The sequence below is a fragment of the Magallana gigas genome, chromosome 4 (genome assembly GCF_963853765.1).
Source record: "Magallana gigas chromosome 4, xbMagGiga1.1, whole genome shotgun sequence".
In the NCBI taxonomy this organism is placed as follows: domain Eukaryota; kingdom Metazoa; phylum Mollusca; class Bivalvia; order Ostreida; family Ostreidae; genus Magallana; species Magallana gigas.
In genome coordinates, this window is record NC_088856.1 from 20,382,601 (window position 1) to 20,405,101 (window position 22,501).

Sequence of the window (22,501 nt, forward strand, 5' to 3'; positions counted from 1 at the left end):
TTTCGATCCTCTCAAAAGCGTTATTGTACATGTAAATGTAATAAATATTTCAAGTGACTTCGAAGAAGTTAAATAATTTCTTCTGTATAAAAACTGGACACGTATTGCTTTATAAAGCTCGATCGTAATTGCCAATAGCTCCTTATGATAAATTAAAATAGAGAGGTTTTTTTTTTTTACTGATTTTTTTTTGACTGAAATAAAATGGTAATGGGGGAAATATTGTGTATCGCCGCTATAAAGCCATTATTTACACTCTTAGTCAGGGAAATGAAACAATCATGGAACAGCCAAATTAACATGTTATTAAGTATGCTTCTGCGACAAAAATATGGTGCCGAAAACATTGTGGAGAAAATTTCTTTTGGTAGTAGATATATATTAATGATTGTTTTCAAAAGTACAGATCAAATTGATTATGTAAGATTAAAAGTGTTATTTAATCTTACAAAAATAAATATACTCAAAACACGTTAAGACGTTTATATTTGTGCTCATGGCGCATGAATTAGCAAAGTGTATTCATAGAAAATTAAACGTCGAAGATTTCCAATGCAAACATAGGAGGAAATACACACTGGATGTAAATATAAACAAATGGACGTTCCACTCGACCCAAGTGGAAGAAAGTCTTATACAAATGTAGAACTCAGAACATATTGATGACATTGGAATCGTCTTATCCTAGCTAAAGGTGCCCTCTACTGAAAGCAGTGCACATGTAACGGATAGAAAACACGTGGTTTCCGACGATGTACCGATGTATGAAAGAATCCAAATTAATTTGGTTTGCATATTAAACAAGTTTATTTACTCTCATCTTGGCGTCAAAAAGTGTTCACTATATGCTGCACGCAGTCCCTTACAGCCGGCCACTGTGGTGTCTTTAGAACTGACAGTAGTATTTTTCCGAGATTGTACTGGCTAAATAACGAGAGAGAGAGAGAGAGAGAGAGAGAGAGAGAGAGAGAGGTGTCAAGAATGTTTAGTGTGTCAAATACATTAAACTGTTACAAATCCCCCCAAAACGCAGATATATCTTAGTTAGTTTATTGTACACATAAAGATTTAGCGCCCATAAAATGTCCATTCATTATATTAAAAACCAATACTCATAATGTTTTGTTTCATCTAAATAACTGCTATTTTCAGATTTCAGTCTATAGATTGTGCAAAAAAGTCATTTCCATCGAGAATGCAACTCGACAGACATTTCAGTAGGGATGTGCTGGAACGATATAAACTCCCTTCCACCAAGAAGTACTTGATAGAACAGCATATCATTAGGAGGCATCCCGTAACACCAATGACGTAAACCGTCAAAAAATAAGACTCGTTTCGCAATTCTTCAGCTTACCAGCCAGGTTCCTGGAATACAGACCTAGACCAATATTCTCCAGGTGGACCCTAGAAAGTTCCTTCTTAAATTTCCTACACGGCCCAATATGCATCCAACAACAATAGCTGCAGGTCTGTAGCTCCCGGTCTGAAAAAATTCTGATGGACGACCTGGGAGCTACAGTACCTCCCATAGTAAAAAACTGCAATTTACGGCCCACAAAAAATTGCGCTCTTTTTGGACTGATTAATCTCATTTTGGAACATATTCTGTACAAATATTTGATTCCAAATAATTCCTCGGACAATTTACTACATATATCGTCACTTCACTTGCCTTTGATATTCTTTTAAACACGATCACCAGCCCTGTAAAGTGAAGTGGTGCAGTTTGTTTACATGTAAAAATGGCGACTCTCGATCTCGACATGAATTAATATACTTTATTTTCCGAGTTCGGTTAGCATGTTTCAAAGAAAGTCTGAGGCAAGTAAAGTAACAATATCAGAAGTAAATTGTCTGAAGAATTTAATGGTACTAATTGTTTTCACAGAATTTGTGTGAACATAAGGTTAATCAGTCCAAAACTAGCGCAATTTTTTGTGGGCCGTAAATAGCAATATTTTACTATGGGAGGTACTGTAGCTCCCGGGTCGTCCATCCGACATTTTTCAGACCGGGAGCTACAGACCTGCAGCTACCAACAACAACATTAGTCATGTCAACAAAGTTCCACTGACACACGTCGCCCCATTGAGATCTCTTTCCCTGCCAATATCCCAGGGTAGCTCAATGGTAGTTGACATATATGGCTAGATTCTACGATCCCTGAGAAAAAGGTGGTTGCAGGAAGTCCCTTACCTTTAACTTTCTCACCAGTGTCTCGGGAATCAAGACCTTTGATTCCCCCCCCCCCCCCAGCCTTTGTTTTTTTGTTAACTATTATGCGTCTTTGACTTTCTTTCTTGCACTCTGATGTTATCAATGCTCGTGGAGATGCATCTTCTGCCAAATTGACTGAAAATTCTAAAACTGCTATCAAGACATTTAATTTACATCATCTGCTTGTACTGACATTTCTCCCGTCCTGGACCGATACTCACGTTTTATAACACAAGTATGTGACCCTCTTAGCTTGTTCTCAATGCCAGAGTTTTGGATTTTGAACATCAACTGCCGTCATTTTCACTGCTATAGTTAACAATTCTCCCTTATGTTCCAATCCTGCCGCTGAGCTTCACCTTTGGTTCCATTTACCCCATAACCTCAGAACATTGTCGACTCACGTGTTTCTGAGACCATTCCTACTTCTTCTGCTCCTGTTGCCTAATTTGAACACCTGCTGTAGGGAACAATCCGTTTTGCATTCTCCTCAGAGCAAGTAATACCAGATTTGGTTAAATACACAATATTTTTCTTTGTTGGTACTTCCAGTTTTGAGCGCACAGTACTGTCGCCTGTCTTTTGCAACGCCAGAAGAAGGAGGGCGTAAACTTGGTAGTACAGAATTGATTTGGATACCTTTAGAGTCCTTTGCCATAGAAAGGGGAGAAAAATGCATCATCCAGACGGACCACAGGGTATTCTGCCGGCCACCATCACTAGGGATCCTCGCTTCTATTTTCACGATAGCAAATTGACTCGGATCAACAGCTCCTCAATATCTTCAAAAACTTCCAGGTTTGACAAAACATAACACAATGCACGATTTTATTGCTATTATTAAATTGTTAATAACTTAAATCATATATCTACAACTTTATAGTAATGAATTTAAGGCGGTTCGGTGGTCAATAAGTTATCAAGCAGATTTGCATTAAAGTTATAAATACACCATTGGTGGCCTTACATTAAAATCTAGTAAAGAAAATCGAAACTGCCTCATTTCTTTGGTGATATTTGTATGAAATATAATTTAACTTTTATAAAATCCGTTTTAAATCAAAACTTCATTCATTTCCTATCCAACTGCTCTTGAATAATTGAACACTTTAAAACACTGAAGAAGATTTCTCAAAGAAATTTGCAATTATGTACATGTATCAGGGTCAAGGACGTCTAAAAAATTTTCGGAGAGTAAAGTGCAGTAGTCAATTCTCAAAAAATAATTGAATTACTATTGGAATTTTCTGGCGAATCTAAAATTCACATTTACACATTTATACTACTATATTAAAATAATACTGTGGAATCATTAGAATTCGCGGGGGCCAATTTTCGTGGATTGCTTAAATTTTACAGGTTCGTGGGAACGAAATTTCGTGTATTTTCATATACACGCAAGAGGAAGATAACTTTATAGCTCTAATTTATTAATTCGTTGGGGTGTTAATTCGTGGATACGAGGTACCAACGAATTCCACGAAAATTGAGCCACCACGAAATCTAATGATTCCACAGTAGACTCGAATTTTTGGGCTTTAACACCGAGAAATCGGAAGACTACTGTCTTTTGTTTAATATATTTTTTTTACATCATTGGTACTTGGAGATTACCAATTTTTTTTTTTTCAATCAGGCCTCGCTAATTAATAATCAAAGAAAATTCCATTAAAAAATCCGGAAATCGTCTGAATTTTTCGGATCTTTCAATCTTGCGCATGCTCATTACATTCAAGCCAAATCACGGAATGCTCTTTAGTTAATGTTTCCACAATATCACATTTGCATGGATAAACTAAAAAAGGATACATGTAAAACAAATACGTGTAAATTTTCATTCAAAATTTGCTATATTTATTCTGTTCATAAAAGAAATTACGGGAGATAACTCTTTGTACGTTGAATATGAAAAACTCCAAGATTTCTGAATGTCAACATGGTGTGCAAATTTGGTGTATCTATTTCGTAAATGCCCAACATAATATGCAATGTCAACCCGTGCACGCACGGGTCAAAGTCTAGTTGCGTCCTAAATACCTACAAAGTTTTATCAAATTCTTTGCATCGGTTACTAGTAATGAGGAGTTGGGAACATCTAACGAATGTTAAATAAAATCAAAGTACTGATTGTACTGAAAAGCGCTAACCCAGTTTCTGTTTGTAAAAGATATATGTATATAACATTTTAGTTTCTGTATACGCAATATATTTCTTTATCACTGCGTGGCAGCCCTTGCAATGATGTATGTAAGCCCTGTACATCAAATTCACAGTAGCCCGTACTAGCCCGTGCATTTCCTGAAACTGGTTCCCTAACCAGTTTAAATGATGTAAACTTCTGCTCATAGGGGGCGGTTATTCCTTGCACCGGAAGTAGAAGTATAACGACAATAAAGCTCTGAGCTATGCTTAGCGCTTTAAAAATGACCAAAAAATTTCTAAAAGTTTACCGTAACAAATAGTACAGTTATCTATCGTTTAATGTTTGTGACGTCTAAAAAATGCAAATAAACAAACTCAGAAAAGTGAAATTGAAAAGGTTAACCTTACTCCAGCAATTTACAAAATTTACCCCCCCCCCCCTTCCCCCAAATATTCGGCTTCTGCAACAAGAGGTCATAGATAGAAGAACCCCGTGGGCGGGGATCATGTTTACCATGGTCCGTGTTTGAAAAGATCCAATTATGCAGAGATAATTCATTGTGATTAAAAAAAAAAAATAACATCCTCGATATTTATTTATATAAACAATAAAATCCTTTCTGGTGATTCTTGTGGGTCATAAAGGTGGCGACATTGCAGAAAAAAAATTTGATAAATGTTTTCTGCAACGATCACTACCCTTTAAACCCGCATGAATCATAAAAGATGATGGTTGAATGGTTGAATATAAGAGTTGTCTATCTTTCAATGATGTTTTGTAGTATCAACCTATTGCTAAAAAGCACGACCTTTGCAGCAAAAAGATATACTGCTCGCAAAGAACACTTGTCTATTATGCTCCCGCTAACATATATTAATGTTGTGCCTCCTTGTATACGATTTTTGAAATACAGATTCATTAATGCGTTAAATTTCCTAGTTTTGTGTATACACTGGCAATCATATCCCTTGTTTTCATGATCTTTACGTAACTGTTATCAAAGTACACCCACTGTCCGTGAATTTTACGTGACAGTCACTTTATGCACAGCCACTATACGTGAATTTTACGTGACATTCACTTTATGCACAGCCACTATACGTGAATATTAAGTAATAGTCTTAGTAAATTCATGTACAGCCGCTGAACGTAAATTTTAGGTAACAGTTACCTTAGGTACAACCGCTGTACGTGGACTACGTTATTGGCATAATTGATAATACATGTACCGCCGATGATTGTGAATTTTACGTACACTGTATAAGGTCGTAGTCACTTGATGTACACTTGCTGGAAGTGAATGTTCCGAAAATATCATATATAGTAGACAATTCATGTACAGCTGTTGTACGTGAATTTTACGTAACAGTCATAGTCATTTCTTTTACAGTAACTGTTGCTTTACCTTATATACAATCAAAATTGTCATTTCATGTTTAGTCCCTGTGTGTAAATTTTGGGTAACAGATGTAGTCCCAGCCGTTGTCCTTTTACAAATACAATTCTCGTCTTAGAATTCTCTGTGTCAAATTTGAAAAAAAAAATCTTTTCAAGAGGGAAGTTATTTTGCTTTTTTTTTTAAAATAAAAACTGCATGCATATGTGAATTTTTATTATGAGGGTAATTCACATTCATACGTTTTCCCTTGTCTTTGTCCACACATTATATTGGCACACAAACTTCAAATTTTCTTAGTTAAATTTTAAAACAATTTACGTAAATTTTATTTTTGTCAACAACGAAAAATAGCATCTCACCATGCGTAAAATTGAAACTCGGTGCTATTTCATCTTGTTCTTTTTTTTTAAGAGATGACTCTGACATTATTTCATTTAGATGATATCAGTATTTATGATTGGTTTCTATTAAAACATGCAAAAAGTTTTGTATTGAGAAAGCGTATATTTTTTTTAGTTCTAGTGTATTCTATGAACAAATGACTTTTACTGGTTTAAATGTAGTCGTATTAAAAAAAAATAGGCTGTGATTGCGAATGGTCTATTGTCGACTGTTTCATATTCCATTCAAAAATATCAAGACGTCTGTTATTCCAAGTATATTTATTTCTTAAATAGTGGGATTGTTAAGCACTAGGGCTTATTCCATTTCATTCATCACTTGTTTGTATTTTACGCTTATAAAACTATAGATACATTTTTAGCACATATGTTTCTGTGGGTTCTTTACTTATATTGTTACAGCCACCTCCATCATGCTTGGTTATTAGCCATATAACGTGACCTCCTTTTTAGCAATAACACCAGTCCATTCTGGCAGAGTTCGGAGACAAGCAGCCCGGAAGTTGCGTATTCAAATATTTTCAACTCCACCATCCACGTTTTTTATTTCAAAAATAAAACAATTTAAACCTGGTTCATTGAAAAAAGGAGTTAGTGTAGTCTAGTAATTAATACATCAAATCTGTAGTACAATGTAGGTAATAGTTTATGTATAAAGTAAATCAAATAAATAAGTAAATATTATTGTATTGTTTGTTACCTTCAGACAAGGTGCCATTTCAGGATCCATGGCATGTACAAGTAACACATAACCGTCATGACTACGAGGCGCCGCATCACCTACTCAGCTTTTGAATTGGTGATATCACCTATTCGAATAAGTAATATCACCTATTTGAATAGGCGATATCACTCTTTCAAATTTACTCTTTTCGATTGAATAGGTAATATCACCTTTGGAATAGGTGGTATCACCCATTCAAAAAGGCGATGTCACCATCTCAAATTTTGTAATATCGCTTTTCGATTGAATAGGTGATATCACTAGATAACAATAGGATACTAACAAGAAGCCACGTACACGACTGTCCTACCTCCTTGAATAACAATAACATGGCTACTGGATTCTTAATTATGATTGATGACATGTGGTATTTACAAAACCTACAAGTTTGTTCTAGTTTTATGGTACACCTCGATCCGTAAGAGGCTGCAATTTTATTCATAATATATATAAATTCATTATAGTATAAATGAGCTAAATATGATGAAATCTGTTTTAATTTTACAACAACCAAATATTCTTACCAACTTATTCAGTGTATCATACTATCTTCATACGTATGCTATAAATTCAACAAACTCAGATCTCGAAAGAATTTTTTGGTTACTAATCTCGAACGAAATTTCAAAATAAAAACTTTCCATGTTTCAAAATAGAAATCGCTTGTCAACAAGCAATGCATATTTCTAAATCTATATTTACAACTTCCATATTGTCTAAAAATTAGCTGCAATAATGTAGCCCTCTCCGATTTTTTTATATCTGATGTTTACTGGAGAGGGCTACAATTCCATAGGATCTCCGTAATGGTGCAAAATTAATTTTTTAATGCGGCTGACTTCGGTCTGAAAAGATCGATTTTATATTTGACTTTCTTTGGATAAAATGATTTTTTAATTCAGATCGAACAAACTAACCGTATATAAATCAAAACCAGATAAAACACATCAGCATGTTTACCAGTCGTCTTTTTCAGCAGCCATGACAGTTCTCGCGTGATTTTATGGGATTTACGCTTGGAGTTTTGATGGGCTTGATAACGTGAATGTCAGTATAAATAATCGATCTTACCTCGTTCTATCACTAAAACATCATTTAAGGAAATGGTATTTAATGGAAAATTCATATTTACCGCGTTAATTATGTTTAAATTAGGGGAATTCCTACATTCAGTTCAAGATCCGCTCCTAAATTCTCATTGGTTGTCCCAAAATAAAACTGGTCAAGGTCAGTAAACATGGCGGACAAATTCAACTTGCGTTGTTGACATACACGAAAATAACCGATATATGGACTATATCTGATATTTTTGGATTAATTTATGCCATAGACATCTACAATGTTTGAGTTCAGGTAAGAATTGCAGATGTTATTGTCATTTATATACGATTTGAGACGAAATCGTTGCGGGAGTGAATCACTACCGCACTTGCACCATTACGGAGATCCTATGGAGTTGTAGCCCTCTCCCAAAAAAAAAAAAAAATCGGGAGAGGGCTACATTATTGCAGCTATCTAAAAATATGTTCGATATGCAAATCAGTTAAAACTTTAATTACTCAGTTCATGTAGAACATACCAAATTTGCGGAAGTTGTGGGCAATGTTTGTTTAACGGTAAAGAGATGGATAATTAATTTACACAAAAATAAAGATGTGGCGCAGCTACATCTGTGATTAAGATTGCATTGTACCAAAAGATAAGACACAACATGTAGCAGTCGTAACTATGCTAATAGAAACTTCAAATCTGGAAGTTATCGGCCAACCTCTGTTTTGTTTTCAGGTCGTGTTATCGCCTATCGTACCACAACTAAAATAATTATAGGCTAATGAGTATATAAATGTTGCTCCTAATTAATGATTAGAATTTCAAATTGCCAAAACAAATACATGTAATGTAGATAGATAAACCAGTAAGACATTGTCATTAATTACTAACCTATTAACATGTAGATTAAATATTAATAGTTAGTTTTGCCTACTTTGCACAATTTTGGAGTCATTTCTTGGATCAAAAGGTTTAACTTAGTCCTAAAACAAGTGAAAAGCGCTGCCGATTTACACTTACGAATACTCGGCAACTTCAACATGTAATATTGAACCGTAAACAATCAGGTGGCTGAATTTTTGTGGACGTTTTTGTACAATACTATGTACACGTAATCCTCACCCCTTGTCTTTTGTTAGCCAGTGTTTTACTGAAAATCATAAACCTAAAGTTGTCTTTTTGGTATATGTTTTTAAGGATGTCATAAATTAAAGAATCTTGTGAATATAGATCATGTACACAATATCTAGTATTTCAAAAGATCCAATTTTTACCACTAGAGGCATTATTTTTTTTTTTATATTATGCTGTGGTAATTCATTGTGGTTAAAATATCATCCATGATACCATCCTCGATTTTTTATAAATTTATTAACAGTTTAATTATATTTAATAGCGTATTAATAACTGCTTAAAACGATATACTTTGTATGTACGATGAAACACTCACGCCTACTAAATTAGCGTTGATACATACTGGAATTAAGAGTTATCTATCTTTTATTGATGTTTGTAGCACCACATGTACACAATCGCAAAAAGCACGACTTTTGCAACAAGAGACTAGAAATAAAACGATCTAGTGCTACACAAAACACGCTTGTCTAATATGCTTCCTCCAATATATATTAAATGTTGTGCCTACTTGTATATGATCTTTGAAATACAGATTTATTGTGTTATAATTCTTAGTTTTGTGTATACACAGGCACCCATAAACTTAATTTTAGTGAACTTTACGTAACAGTTATCGATGTTAACATTTATCAATGTCACTTCGTGTACAGACGATGTGGGTGAATTTTACGTAATAGGCACTTTATGCACACGTGCTGTACGTAAATTTTGCGTATAAGTTGCAGTCTCTTCGTGTACAGCTGCTGTACGAAAATTTTACCTAACTATTATAAAAGACAATCCATGTTAAGCCGATGTACGTGAATTTAACATAACAGTATAGTCACTTCTTTTACAGTTACTGTTGCTGTGCGTGATTTTTATGTAATAATCATAATATGCACTGCCCCTGTATGTGAACTTTAGGTCACAAGTATAGTCACTTCATTTACAACCGTTGTAGTTGAAGTTTACGTAAACATTCCTTAGATTCTTAACTTCTGTATATTTCTTTTTACAAATAATATTCTCGTCTTCAAATTTTCTGTGTCAAATTAAAAAAAAATAAAGTAACGGTCGACAACAATTTTTTTTCAACGCAGATGGCTTTCTTCAGAGTTGGTGTTATGTACCTTTTTTTCAAGAATGAAGTTTTTTTTTGCATTTTAAAAATAAAAACACATGTAAATTCCCATAATGAGGATATTCAAATTTAACCAATTTCACGTTCCCCCCCCACACATTATATTAGTTCACAAACTTCTAACTTTCTAGCCTGATTTTTAAAACAATTTAAAAAAGTATATTTATAAAAAAAGACAAAAATTGCATATCACCGTAGGGAAAATTGAAACTCTGCGCGATTTGGTCTTTTTTCAAAAGATTACCTTGATATTATTTCATTTAGATATTATCAGCATTTATGTGTCACTTTAAAAACTTTCAAAAAGTTTTGAATTAAGAAAGTGTAAAGAATAAAACAGTTTTAGCACTCGTGTATTATATGAACAAATGACTTTGACTGTTACAAAAGTAATCATCACTTTAAAAACCCTAGTGTATAACGATGTGATTGTGAATCTGTTATTGTCAGTTATATTCCATTCTAAAATATCAAGCGTGTCTCATTTCTTGTATATTTATTTTTTAAAGAATATGATTGTTAATCACTTATGCTTAATCCATTCCATCCATCTTTTGTCTGTTTACTTGTATGCATACATGTATTTAGCAAATAAGTTTCTGTGGGTTTTTTTTTACGAATATTGTAAAAGCCACCTCGATCAGGCTTGGTTATTGATCATAACTATGTAATGTAACTTTTAGCAACAACCCCGTTCCATTCTGGCAGAGTTCAAAGTCAAGCAGTCCGGAAATTGCGATCAGTGTCTTGAACAATTTTTAACTCTACCATCCACGTTTTATTTTCAACAAGATTATACCTGGTATAAGATAAACCTGGTTCATTGAGACAATGTTATAGTGTAGTTCAATAATCATATCATTATTACATCAAATTTGTAATAATAAATATATAAATTTAATTTAATAAATAATTATTATTGTGTCGGTTGTTACCTTCAGACCAATTGTCAGTTAAGGATCCATTACATGTACAAGTAACCGTCAAGACTATGAAGCGCCGTTTTAGTATTTATTGTCATTTAGTCTAATCACCTATTTAGCTTATGAATTGGTGATATCACCTATTCGAGTAAGTTATTATATCACATATTCGAATAGACAGTATCCCTCTTTCAAACTTCATTGGTGATCAGATATCAACTATTAGATGAGAACACCTATTCAAATAAACAATATCATTCTTTTACAAGTGATATTATCATCTTTTCGATTAAATAGATGATTTCACTAGATGACGCATCGTACACGATTGTCTTACCTTCTTGGATAACAATGAAGACTGGATTCTTACAATTAATGGAGATTGTTGACGTGCGATCTTCACAAAACTCAGAGGTTTGCTCTAGTTCCAGGATACACCTCGAACCAATTGTTTTCTTTGTAAGTAGCGGCCCTGGTATTCATAGTATTTTAATTCATCATTAATATTAATAAACTCGCAATGATGTCATGAGATTTGTTTTCATTTTCACAGTACAACAACCACATATTGTTTCCATACATATTAATCAGTGCATCATGCATATTATCTCCATACGTATACTATAAATTCACTAACATCAGATTTCGAACAAAAATTTTGATTCTTAATCTGGACCGAAATTTCAAAATTAAAAACTTTTTGTGTTTCAAAAACAAAAACCTTCTGTCCACAAACATGCATATTTCTAAATGTACAATTACAAGTATTATAATGTCAAATAAATAAATAAATATCCAATATGAAAATCCATTTAAATTTTGGCATATATATATATATATATATATATATATATATATATATATATATATATATATATATAAAGAAAGTGGAGCAGCTACATGTATGTTACAAGATTGCATTGTACCTAAAGAAAAACCACTACATGAAGCAGTCGTATGAGTATGCTTATAAAAAACTTCAAATCTGTAACTTATCGGTCAACCTCTATTTTGCTTTTAGTTCGTGTTTTCGTCTATCGTACCATAACGAAGATTCTTTGGGACTTTTGACTAATAAATGCTATTTTAATCTATGATTTGCATTTAAAATTGCAAAAAAAAATCTGTAACATAGATAGATAAACCGATGAGGAATGCCATTAATTACTAATCTATTTACATGTAGAATAGATAATGTATTAATAGTTTTGCGTAATTCCGCTAATTTTGAGTCATTCCGTGGATCGGAAGGTACTTAGTGGTAAAGCAAGTGTAAACCGCAGCCAATCAACACACTAACGAGTTATAGGAAACTTCAACATATAATATGCAATATTGTACCTTAAAAATGTGGCTGAATTTTCTTCGACTTTCTCGTACAATGTAAAACGTTTATGTACCAGTAATCCTCACCACTAAACCTCCATCCTTGTCTTTTCTTACCCAGTGCTTTAGTGAAAATCATAGCCATAGGTGACGCAATTGTTTTCTTGATATATGTATTTATATAAATGAAGACGGTCGGTTATTGATCATGAGTCACCAGGTAACAAGACCAGATATACGACTACTAACTGTTGCATAAAAATCAGGACAAAATGTCCTCATCATACAAATGAGATTCAAAATGATCTTGCATGACTGCAGACGTTGACGTCATACTAATATTGCATATCTGAAAATCAATACTTAATTTTTTTAAGAAAATAGTTTATTGATGCAAATTATATGAATAACATATTAGAAAGAAAGGATGTACTGAATTTTTAACAAGCTTTAATAACTCAAAAGTACGTCTATGCTTTTTTTCAATACAAGAGAACAAAATTTGTCATAGCTAATTATCGTGATAAAGAAACATGACGTCATTATCGAAGAGAGACATAGCAACGTACATAGTTTTATAAACGAGTCGTTTATAATGTAACCGAGCAGAAAGGAGGCAGATGGTGATTTCAGTCGATTTATTAAGTAGATAAATAAAACATTGACCTATAAACAAAGAAATAAGACATTAGACATAAAATAGAGTTTTACATGTACATTTAATATGTTTAGTTTCTGAAATCTTTGACAATAAGCTACCGTTACTCCAGTATTCATTTATAATATAAAAACATGTTTTGTAACAATTTAACATTTGAACTTACAAACAAGTTTTAGAAATTACTATGACAAGTTTAACTGCAAAAATACGATAAAGTATAAACTTTGCAATTAAAATAAAATGCTCTAATCACTAACATGGTAGTAAAGAAATATATAAGTAAATATAATATTAACATACCACAAGATGCAGCAGATACACGCTGGATTGACTTACGATGTTGAAAATGAAATACTGCCTAATTTTACTTAGTTTGAGCGGTTACTTATAACAAATAGAGAATTAAATTTATTGGATAATGAAAATAAGAAAGACCAATGAAATTAGAGAACCAATGAAAAACGAAAGACTTTACTCAGCCAACTCAATCCAGTTGCGGAGTGTAACTGGCGGTTATTTAAAATTGAAGACTGTGTTTAACAAAAACGGATAATAAACTAGATAAAACGAATAAATACATATAGAAATATATTTGATACTATCACATACGCCCCCGGAAAATTGTTAATCTGTCCTCAGATTATAAATGTATCATTTTAACAAATAATAAATATATATAGAAACCACAAAACATATAAACCACAAATATTAATAAACAGAAAAGTTCATTTAAGCAAATGCATGAAAAATATGAATACACGCTAGAACACGGGCTTCAACTCCAGTCTGTTCACATTTTTAATTACGGAATCCACGTTGAGGTATGATATTCCCGTTATAATTTACGTCAAGCTCAATGTAACCAATGTAAGGAATAACTAGTCCGTTTGGCAGCTTTTAGTTGTAAATGACATGTTGGGTTCACCATCTTTCCAAGCGGCTCGATATACTTTCGATAAAACGTTTCGGTAATTGTAGAAACCATCGAACCAGTGTCAACTAGGCATCTGATATTCAAATCCATCACAGAAATGTTAATCACTGGACACTGTCCTATGATACGACACGAAAATGTAGAGTCCTGTAAACCTCCATCTATTAACGGACTCCCTTTAATAGATGTGACTTGTTTTCCGATGACCCGGCTGTTGTTTCACTTGGTTTAGAACGACAATTTCTCTGCATATGACCAACTTTACCGCACTCATAGCACACAGGTGGTGAACGATAAAAATTCCGGTTTTCCTTTGTATGCTGACTGGTTCCACGATCTCTGATCAAACCGGTTAGAGAGTCGATCTGCTTTTGCTGTGCTTCGATGATTTTCAAAAGCTGTTCCGTTGTAGGCGAGTCGCTCGGCTGGGTGTTTAAATTATGCTGATCGCTGATCGTGTTCGAATGGGTTGAGTTAGCGGAATCCTTGTCTATCAATTCCTCTTACTCGCTAAATAGTATAATTTCGTCTCGGAACTTGTGGAAGTCTGTACGTTCATTACGCAATAGCTTCTTTTCTTAACAATGAATCCCGTAGACCATTCGCAAACTTCTCGCACAGCGTAATGTGTTTATTTGGAAATACACTTCTGTCTTTTCTGATAACGTTTTGATATAAATCCAGCAATGCGTATGAATAGTGTCGAATAGTTTCCGATTCTAGCTGATGTCGTTCAAAGAATTTCTGCTGAAGTGACGTCACAGATTCCGGATTGCCGAATGCCACACGAAGACAGTCCAAAATGGCGTGCGGATCCTGTCGTATATCTGGTCGGAATTTGACTTCTTTTGCTTGACCCTCTATATGTGAATAAATCAAGTCAACTTTTTGAGTATCTGAATATTTTCTTGCTGAAAACGCAATTTCTATGTCACCAATCCAGTCATCAACAGATATGTCAGATTTTGATTTTGGGCGGCCACAAAATGTCTTTATTTTTCTTGTTTCTGGGATAAAGGTTTGCTTTTCAATGACTTGTTTCGATTGCGATCTATATTTTGCTTCTAGTAATTCCATTTCCAATTCATGGACACGGTATTGTAAATCAGCTTTCTTCATGGTGATAATTTTACAATGGTATATATCAACAGTACTCATGAAAACGATTCACAAAGCGGAAAGTATTAGGGCTTTAACACAGACAGGGAATCGTTCGGCGTGATATCTACTCACTGACACAATAGCAAGTCGAACAAGTTCTTTCCGATACAAAATTCACTTCAATTAGAAACTTAGCTGCATATTTGGAAAATAAATTCCTATGGTGGTCAATGCTTGGATATGTTTTCTCGCAGCGCCATGATGTAACCGAGCAGAAAGGAGGCAGATGGTGATTTCAGTCGATTTATTAAGTAGATAAATAAAGCATTGACCTATAAACAAAGAAATAAGACATTAGACATAAAATAGAGTTTTACATGTACATTTAATATGTTTAGTTTCTGAAATCTTTGACAATAAGCTACCGTTACTCCAGTATTCATTTATAATATAAAAACATGTTTTGTAACAATTTAACATTTGAACTTACAAACAAGTTTTAGAAATTACTATGACAAGTTTAACTGCAAAAATACGATAAAGTATAAACTTTGCAATTAAAATAAAATGCTCTAATCACTAACATGGTAGTAAAGAAATATATAAGTAAATATAATATTAACATACCACAAGCTGCAGCAGATACACGCTGGATTGACTTACGATGTTGAAAATGAAATACTGCCTAATTTTACTTAGTTTGAGCGGTTACTTATATCAAAACGAGAATTAAATTTATTGGATAATGAAAACAAGAAAGACCAATGAAATTAGAGAACCAATGAAAAACTAAAAAACTTTACTCAGCCAACTCAATCCAGTTGCGCAGTGTAACTGGCGGTTATTTAAAATTGAAGACTGTGTTTAACAAAAACGGATAATAAAATAGATAAAACGAATAAATACATATAGAAATATATTTGATACTATCACAATAATTTTACTCTTGAGTGACTGAAATGATGACAAATGCTGAAACAAGTATCAGCAACTGCATCTTTTTTAAAAACATACATTTAAAAAATACATTTCATAATGTAAAAAATATTATTTTAGATTATCGATAGTCATGCATCAAGTGAGCTCAGTTGTCTTGACCGTTACATGATCGCGGTGTACAGTGTACTACAATAGCTGAGCCTCAATGGTCACCATACCTGAAAAACTACTCCAGTATTATTATATATATAGATCTATTGAATATGCTATATTGAACTGATGTTTAATACAAATTTTTTGTACATTTGTAAGAATCAAATTCTTGAAATCTGGTCTTTTGGGTTTTTCAGAGAGTAACGTATATATTTTTACATTCCCTGTAAACTTCCATGAAACATACATTTCATATTTGAAATTGACACCCACTGATATGGTCACAAAGCCAAGAAATAGGGAAAAAATTTAAAAGAGAATTTAGCAGGGTTTTTTTATAACTTTGCCGAAATTTTCAGAATACACATCAAACAGAAATACTTACTCTTTGTAAAGTCCATAGCAACGGCAATTATATACTTCAAAATTTAAATTCTCTTCATATTGCATTAAATTTAAAGAAGCAAAGATTTTTTTCTCAGCAATCAATTTCAAAATATTTTTAAAGTTTGATTATTTTTTAGGTCATTACCATAGCAACGGTTCTCAATTTTTATTTTTTTTCTTTATTGCACATTTATAACAGTGTGTAAAAAATTAAATGAAAAAAAAATAATTAAAAATTTCCGTTTATATGCTATGGAAATACTTTGAAAATATGAGTTCCTTCATAACATTTTTTCTTCCTCTCGAAAAAATGACTTTTTTATGATATCTTCTACTCTGGAAATCCTAAATTGTTGTCATTACTTTCAATAAATTCTCAAATAAGCTTTAAAATGTCATTTTGACACCTTCACACTCTGTTAGCATGGCAACGGGACAACATATCAACAAATCAATAGTATTAGGCTTTTTTTTACTCATCAAAGTCTATCAAACTTCGAAGTATGAAGACAATAGATGACTATGCGTGGCCACTGCTTTTATATTCTTACTTAGAATTGATCTAATGTTGATCCATACTCGAGTGAGTTCATCATTGATAGACTGTATTGAAAATATGTGATTATCATTACTGATTTAGCTCTGGATTATTGTACAGACCTTTAGTTGACAATATTGCAGAACAAAATATGATGCAATTTTCTGCACGTTCTAAAGGTTTTGATTTTTAATCACAATAATATTAATTATTTTTTTAAAAAATGGCATTTGACGTGCATGGCAGAAAATACATGTAGTTTTCACATAGTTTTTTCAAAAATACTAATCTTATCACAGGGCTTTAACGTCAACTATTTCTCAAAACATCCAAACTAAATTACATAGAACATGTTTAAAAAGAAACTAATTATTTACATTTTTATTTTTTTATTTACATTAGGTATCAAACTTATAATTTCGAAAGAAAAAAAAAACCCATCACTTTAACCAGATCACTGCTGACTAAAATCCCACACTAAACAATCAGATGATGAATTTATATCTAAAATTTACCGTGGTATATCTTCAGATATATTTGGGGAAAAACTTTAGCTTGTCAAGTCAAACGTGATAATTTATAAATTCTGAATTGTAGTTATCGAATACCTTACAGATTGAATTGATACCCGCGGTTTGATAAATGAAGCCGATATAATTTTGAATCCATAGTCGGCATGTTTTGTTTCTCAACTAATGGAGACCAAAAATATAACATTTGATATAGGTGAGTAAAGTGAGTTTTCTTTCTCATTCAGTGCTATCGATACTCACGAGTGGAACAAATTGCTGCACAGGATGTGGAATGAATAAAACTCAATCCTGTCTGGTGCGTTCCGGAATAATCGATAGAGCACCCGATTGTTGCTAAGCTTGTAAGGATGCGGGATGCTTTGTAACGTTAAAGGAGCCACAAGAACGTATCCAATGTGTACATGTGACAAAATTTATGTGACAGACATGTAGTTTCAACGACAGAAAATCGGTAACTACATGCTTCATTTTGTGTGCCTCGGGGATTATCGTTCTGTGGTATGCAATTATTACCATCTAGCTCTTCTTTTTATTGAAGGACAAAAGTCGCTTCCAAAAGTGCCCGTGACAGTTGACAATGACGGAGAAAACTCCTACGATGTAGACAAATCTGGAGAGACTAGACACTTCATTTGCTATAAATTTAACACAGTTTGAATAATACCCATCAACTTTGCTGACGGCATCGAGTTTATGTAAATTCAAGTAACGTTTAAAGTATACAGTTTTCCTGCCTTTCCAGTGCGAACAATACGAATTGCTCAGCAATATGTGAAGATCCCCTGTCTATAAGGGGTAAACTTCCACTCGTTTAGATAAGAAATATATACCCAACAAAAGAAAGCACACTAGCAATATTTGGACTGATAAAGCAAAGGTAATGGACTCATGAAGATATCGCAACGTCATTTCAACATCTCCGGTAATTAATACACTAGAGGGCCACAGAAGTGCACCGCGGGTGCTTATCTTCGAGTTGCCCCGTCCGACGACGAATCGGTGAGATATTTTCTCTTTAGCGAAACATGTGGTCCAAAATTCAAGAAGACTTGTGGATAGGTAATCAATTATAAAGCGTAATTGAAATGCAATGACAGTTAACAATTTTTGAGAAGATTTCCCGGTTATTAAATTGATTTCACGAGATGGGAATGTACATACTTCTAAATATGGAATGTCTTAATTGCTTTTTGAGAAGTTAGCTCGGCAGAAGAGAGAGGGTATCATGAAAGTTTTATTTGTGACGAAGTATTACACAACGCTGTAGATCTGATTTTTTGTATCGATTTAAATTAAACGCTGCCCTCTACCTCTCTCTCCCTCTCTTTAAATGGATGCTTCTTGAGGCCCGCAATCATTGGCGAGAATCGGTTTATATATGAACAGGAATAAGCTATTACACCTAATTAAGACGTAATTAATAACATTTCACGATTCGGTGCCCGAGCGGAAGCCTGTATTTAGTGTTTTTAAAGGATATCAGATGTTCGTTTCGCCCTTGAACAAATATACAATAAATCAATTCTTGAATGTGAAGACGCGACAAATGTTTTAGATGACTGATATTTTTTTTCCTTCATTTGGATCCGCCTCTTGCAAAGAAATTTTATTTAAGACGATTCTGGTTTAGCAATGGATACCCATATTCAACTATCATCGAATTTGCGTGATTCTCTGATGAGAAAGTTTGAGGAAATCGACATATCCAGTGGGAACTGAAGGAATTCAGAGCCGGATATGTCCAGAAGAAAATGATTGTGATTTTGTCTTTGCTCTTCCTCATGTTAGATGCTCCACTGGACGCTGCACAAGATAAGGGGTAGGTTCCGTGGCTTATTTTTTTATTTTGATTTTCCCGCATGGCTGTTTTGTGCACTTTTAGACCTATGATTGCTGCTCTATTACTTCTCTTTTTTTGTTCTTTTTATATTGACCTTGAATAATTATAACTAGTAATATTATAGACTGGAATGTACATCTTTCTCTTTCACTCTCTTTTGCACTTTGGACTTCATTTTCTATTTAAAGAATTATGCAATAAATATTTCAAAATTTTTCCCCCTCATTTTATTGCTAGTACTTAATTGAAGTGTTGCGTCTTCGCGATTCTGAAGTACAATAGCAAGTAATAGATACACATGTATTTCATACAGGTTTGGCAATAAGCTATTCTGAAGAGGGAGGCAAGCGCCATGTATTTGTTCAGGCGCCCATATTATTTCGTTACAAAAATATTTTTTCCGTCGACTCTTGAATGCAATTAAGTGACACGCGCGTTACAACCGCTGCATTTGGCATATTTATTGAGCTAAGAAGTAAGATATAAATGCAAGCTGTGTGCACACATAGTCAGTCCAATACATATTGAGAAAAATAAAATCATTTTATGCTTTATAAAGATTTTTGGTAACATCAAAGATAATTTACCGAAATAATCAAATCATAACAATATTAAAATATTTTTACCCTCAAACTAAGAAATATCTTTCAATATTGTTAAATATTTTTTTTTAAATAGTTGGACTCCCGAAGAAGTGAAATTCTTGCCTTTTTTTTGGTTGGGGGGGGGGGGGGGTAGTTGTTGATTTGTTCCCCCTATTTTTGATATTTTTTGAATGAAACATAATAAAGATTTGATTTGGATCACCCGTTTTGTTGAAACATTATGTAATATTTCCCATTGCTTAGATTCCCTCACATTAATTGATTTGATCTGTCGCAAAAATGTCAACTCACGATGAGCCATTTAAGTTAAAACTTTTTCTTTCGCCCGGAAGTATTGACATCGTTATTTATAAAACAAGATTTCCTGTAAATATAATCAGCAAAACAAAACAAAACAAAAATCTTCAGATTTAATGAGAAGCAATAATACAATAGCCTCTGATCTGGTATCACATTCACATTAAACACTTCATATATTGACGTTTTAAAACATAGTGAAAGGATATAGTAATACGAAGCGATCGCAATGTGTAAAGTAGCTGTCGAAGCCATCTCATAAATGTCTAAAAGGTACAGCATACACTTACATTAATTAAAAAAAAAAGTTTGAAATAAAAGCTATTAATTACACAAAACCACTTAATCTTGCGTTGCAGGTCGCTCTCCCGTATCAAAAGAAACATTAGGGAAGTACGAACTTTACAACCCGTTTTTACAAATTTAATTTGATAAATGATCTTATGTTTAAAAGAAAAGTGAAACATAAGACGAGTGAGTAGAGGTCCGGCCACTCGACCAATTGGTACGAGGTTTCACGAAGCAATTTGTTAGGAAGAAGATGAAGTCAAGAGGAAATCAGGAAGTATCTGTTGTTAGGAAAATGTATCATTAGTCGTGATTTTGTGTTGCCCACAAGGTCTGTGGACCCTGAGATTTACCGCTTATTTGACCCAAACGTGAATTTGTTTTATTGGACTTCAAACTTGAAGATTTTGACCTTCAATATCTAGCATCGTTCGCTTCTTGGTCTTTTTACACGTTTTCGTGTGAAACTATTACACCTTAGGCTTTTCTCGACTTATTTTTAACGGACTGAGAGTTTCTTCAAAATATCTTATGAGAGGGAAAAAAAGAAAATTGCCATGCATGTTTCGTCTTCAAAGGCATTGTTGGGTGGTTTAAAGATGCTATGAAACCCTTTTAAACATCCTTACGTTTTCCATCTCAATTGATGGTCTGTCAGTTGAATCGTGGACTTTAACTAAGCAAATAGAAAATATAATTGTTTGATAAGCCTTTGAAAAATTATATTGTTCCTTACAGACAAGCGCAAAAGGTTCAGGTCGATTTAAAATTCGAGGTGTGAGGCAAGTAAAGCAAAGGATTATTTGCATAGGAAAGACAACACACTCAAACAATATTTCACCTTTAAGTGTTAATTTTCTTGCCATAATTCAAGCGTTCTCTTAAAATTGACTTATCATTCACATATCTGTGTCATCGCGGCGTTTAGTAAACATTTGTATTCTGTCGTGCGAAAGAAGTGGGCATCTTTTGAACTGAAGGTTTGAAATATGGTACAAGGACCCCCTTTATACTTTACGGCCGATGTGGAGCTATCCACAACAATCTATAGATCTCAAACAAGTGCGATAGAAAAATCATTTATCTGAAGATTTTACAAAGAAAATTTCAGATTTATGAGCTCTCTAGACTATTGATAAGTTCTGTTGACTTTGGAAAAATTTCATAGGAAGAATATTTCTAATGTCAGTAGAACAAATACCAAATAACAAACAGTGGGGCTATGCCGGTATGTTAGTGGGAATTTTCTTGATCGGTTTAATATAACATAATAATAGTTTTTTTTAATTTGCCCTGAGATTACTTAAAACACTACTGCAGTACCGCTCACCGTTTTTGATATGAATACTGAAGTACCGCTCTATCAAAGAAAACTAATGTGAAAAAAAAAACAACTTTTGAACCGAACACATTTTGTAGCATTCGAAATATATAAATTGCCTATAATATTTACTTTTATCTAAATACAGGTATATCAAACATTAAAAAGGCAAACCTTGACTGATGATTGGTGTTGTACATATCTACAACGTTAGAAACTTTTATCACCCCCCCCCCCTAAAAAAATTACTAAGGATTTAAAAGCATAACATATATTTAAAAACAGAAAAATATCTTTATAACGTGAAATCGTGCGCAGGTGTTAAGATTTAAATCAATTTATATACACCATTGTGTAATTAGTTTCAACATTTGACTTTTTTGAGTATCTAAGTCTTCAATACATCGTATAGTGAAAATTTAAAGGGGGTTATCAGAATGTTCAGTCTATAGCAGGAC

General features: G+C 33.3%; 1 protein-coding gene across 2 annotated transcripts in view; it reads left to right on the forward strand.

Annotated features, from left to right (window-relative positions):
- The first annotated feature begins 18,594 nt into the window (after positions 1–18,594).
- LOC105337729 (protein Wnt-7b) overlaps positions 18,595–22,501 on the forward strand; it is a 33,907-nt gene continuing 30,000 nt past the window's right edge. Inside the window, exon 1 of one of the 2 annotated variants that reach the window (XM_011442593.4) lies at positions 18,595–19,511. In XM_011442593.4, coding sequence (XP_011440895.2) covers positions 19,444–19,511 — 68 coding nt within the window. In that variant the 5' untranslated portion in view covers positions 18,595–19,443. The remainder of the gene's footprint in view (positions 19,512–22,501) is intronic. The other variant, XM_011442595.4, reaches the window with a different exon arrangement.